Source organism: Branchiostoma floridae, chromosome 19, assembly GCF_000003815.2.
Source record: "Branchiostoma floridae strain S238N-H82 chromosome 19, Bfl_VNyyK, whole genome shotgun sequence".
NCBI classification, from domain to species: domain Eukaryota; kingdom Metazoa; phylum Chordata; class Leptocardii; order Amphioxiformes; family Branchiostomatidae; genus Branchiostoma; species Branchiostoma floridae.
The window spans coordinates 17,073,988-17,075,413 of NC_049997.1; the positions used below are offsets into that span (position 1 = coordinate 17,073,988).

At 42.0% G+C, this 1,426-nt stretch overlaps 1 protein-coding gene across 1 annotated transcript in view; it reads left to right on the forward strand.

Moving 5' to 3' along the window:
* The window catches only part of LOC118406540 (nuclear pore membrane glycoprotein 210-like), a 32,618-nt gene that overhangs the window by 13,332 nt on the left and 17,860 nt on the right, over nt 1–1,426 (forward strand). The window contains exons 13-14 of the mRNA XM_035806603.1: nt 251–340; nt 910–1,064. Of these exons, the coding sequence (XP_035662496.1) occupies nt 251–340; nt 910–1,064 (245 nt within the window). The remainder of the gene's footprint in view (nt 1–250; nt 341–909; nt 1,065–1,426) is intronic.

Below are 1,426 nucleotides of genomic sequence, written 5' to 3' on the forward strand. Positions count from 1 at the left end.
GATCCCACCTGCCTGGCCTGAATCTACGTGTTATGGCGTCATAACCAACGTGAAACGGGGCCTTCTGATTGGTCCGCGGCGCCTGGCTATATGATAATATTCATTACAAACCTGGTGTGTTATGCCATAAGGTGGTTCACCGGATATGCAATACGAATCAAGAAGATCAGTGGCATTTGAACCCAGGACCTCTGAAATGTGAAATTTGAATGTGTAAGTGACTTTAAGTACAGTTCTTTGTTCTTACCAGACCCCAGAGTGCTGCACCACTATGATGACTGTAGACTACTCAAGATGGAATTCAAGTTCAGCGACAAGGCAGTCTTCCAACTTGTAGAAGGTATGGAATATTTATGTTAGCTAACTTTTTAGCTTCTCAACTTCTCAACTGTTAAGGACTGATCCATTTGTACTCCACGAGATACATTTTGTACAGTCTGGACCGTTTTTTTAAGGTTTTGAAGTACATACATGTATTAATACATAAAATTTTTCCTGACCACCCCTCCTGAAAATGGAATAGCCCTTGCAGGGCTCAAAATACCACCTGTATATGCAGGTTAGTGCAGGTAAATTGGAGCTGTGCAGGTATTTCTGGTGTTTACCTGCACCTAACCTGCACTGGTCCATGTACTGGATTTTATACATAAATGTCCTATGATGTAAGTGTGTGTGGATTGTTATTATCTGTATTGACTGTTACCACCTATAGGGAATAAAAGAAAAATTAGAAATGGTTCCTGAACAATTTTAGTATGATCCATACTTCCTAAATTCAGAGTGGTGTAGGTAAAATTTGTCTGGTGCAGGTAATTTTCGATGTTACGTGCACCCGTGCAGGTTTGCAAAAAAAAGTATTTCGAGCGCTGCCTTGTATTAAACCCTTGTCTCCACCCTAACCCCCTCCAGGTGCAACAGCTGTGGAATCTCCTGTGAACACCAGCTGCAGAGCAGTGCAGGTGAAGGCACTGACCCAGGGCCACACCCAGCTCACAGCTTCATACAGACATGCGTCTGTCAACCTACAGGCAACAGTTACCATTGCAGCATACAACCCACTAAAAGTAAGAATATACATCGGCTTGTTGTAGTACATTTCCCTTGAACCACCCTCGCAAAGCTCAGTCACATAGTAGACACTTTTCTATTGTGATTCCAATGTATGACTGCCAATAGCCAGCCTGTTGTCTGCTATGCTCTCCTCATAGGAGTAATTGATTACCATGAAACTCATGAGAAACACATTGGCATGACAGTCTCTAATTGGCGATAAGAAAACCTTTCAGATATATATCCTCCAAAGCAAACATAAAGAACCCTCTGACTAGGGAAAAAGGAAAGATATCTCCTCTTCTGCTGAGTTTTTTCTCCGTGTGTTTCCACTGAGTTTTGACTATTGAACTGAGCTTAATTCCATCAGAAATCA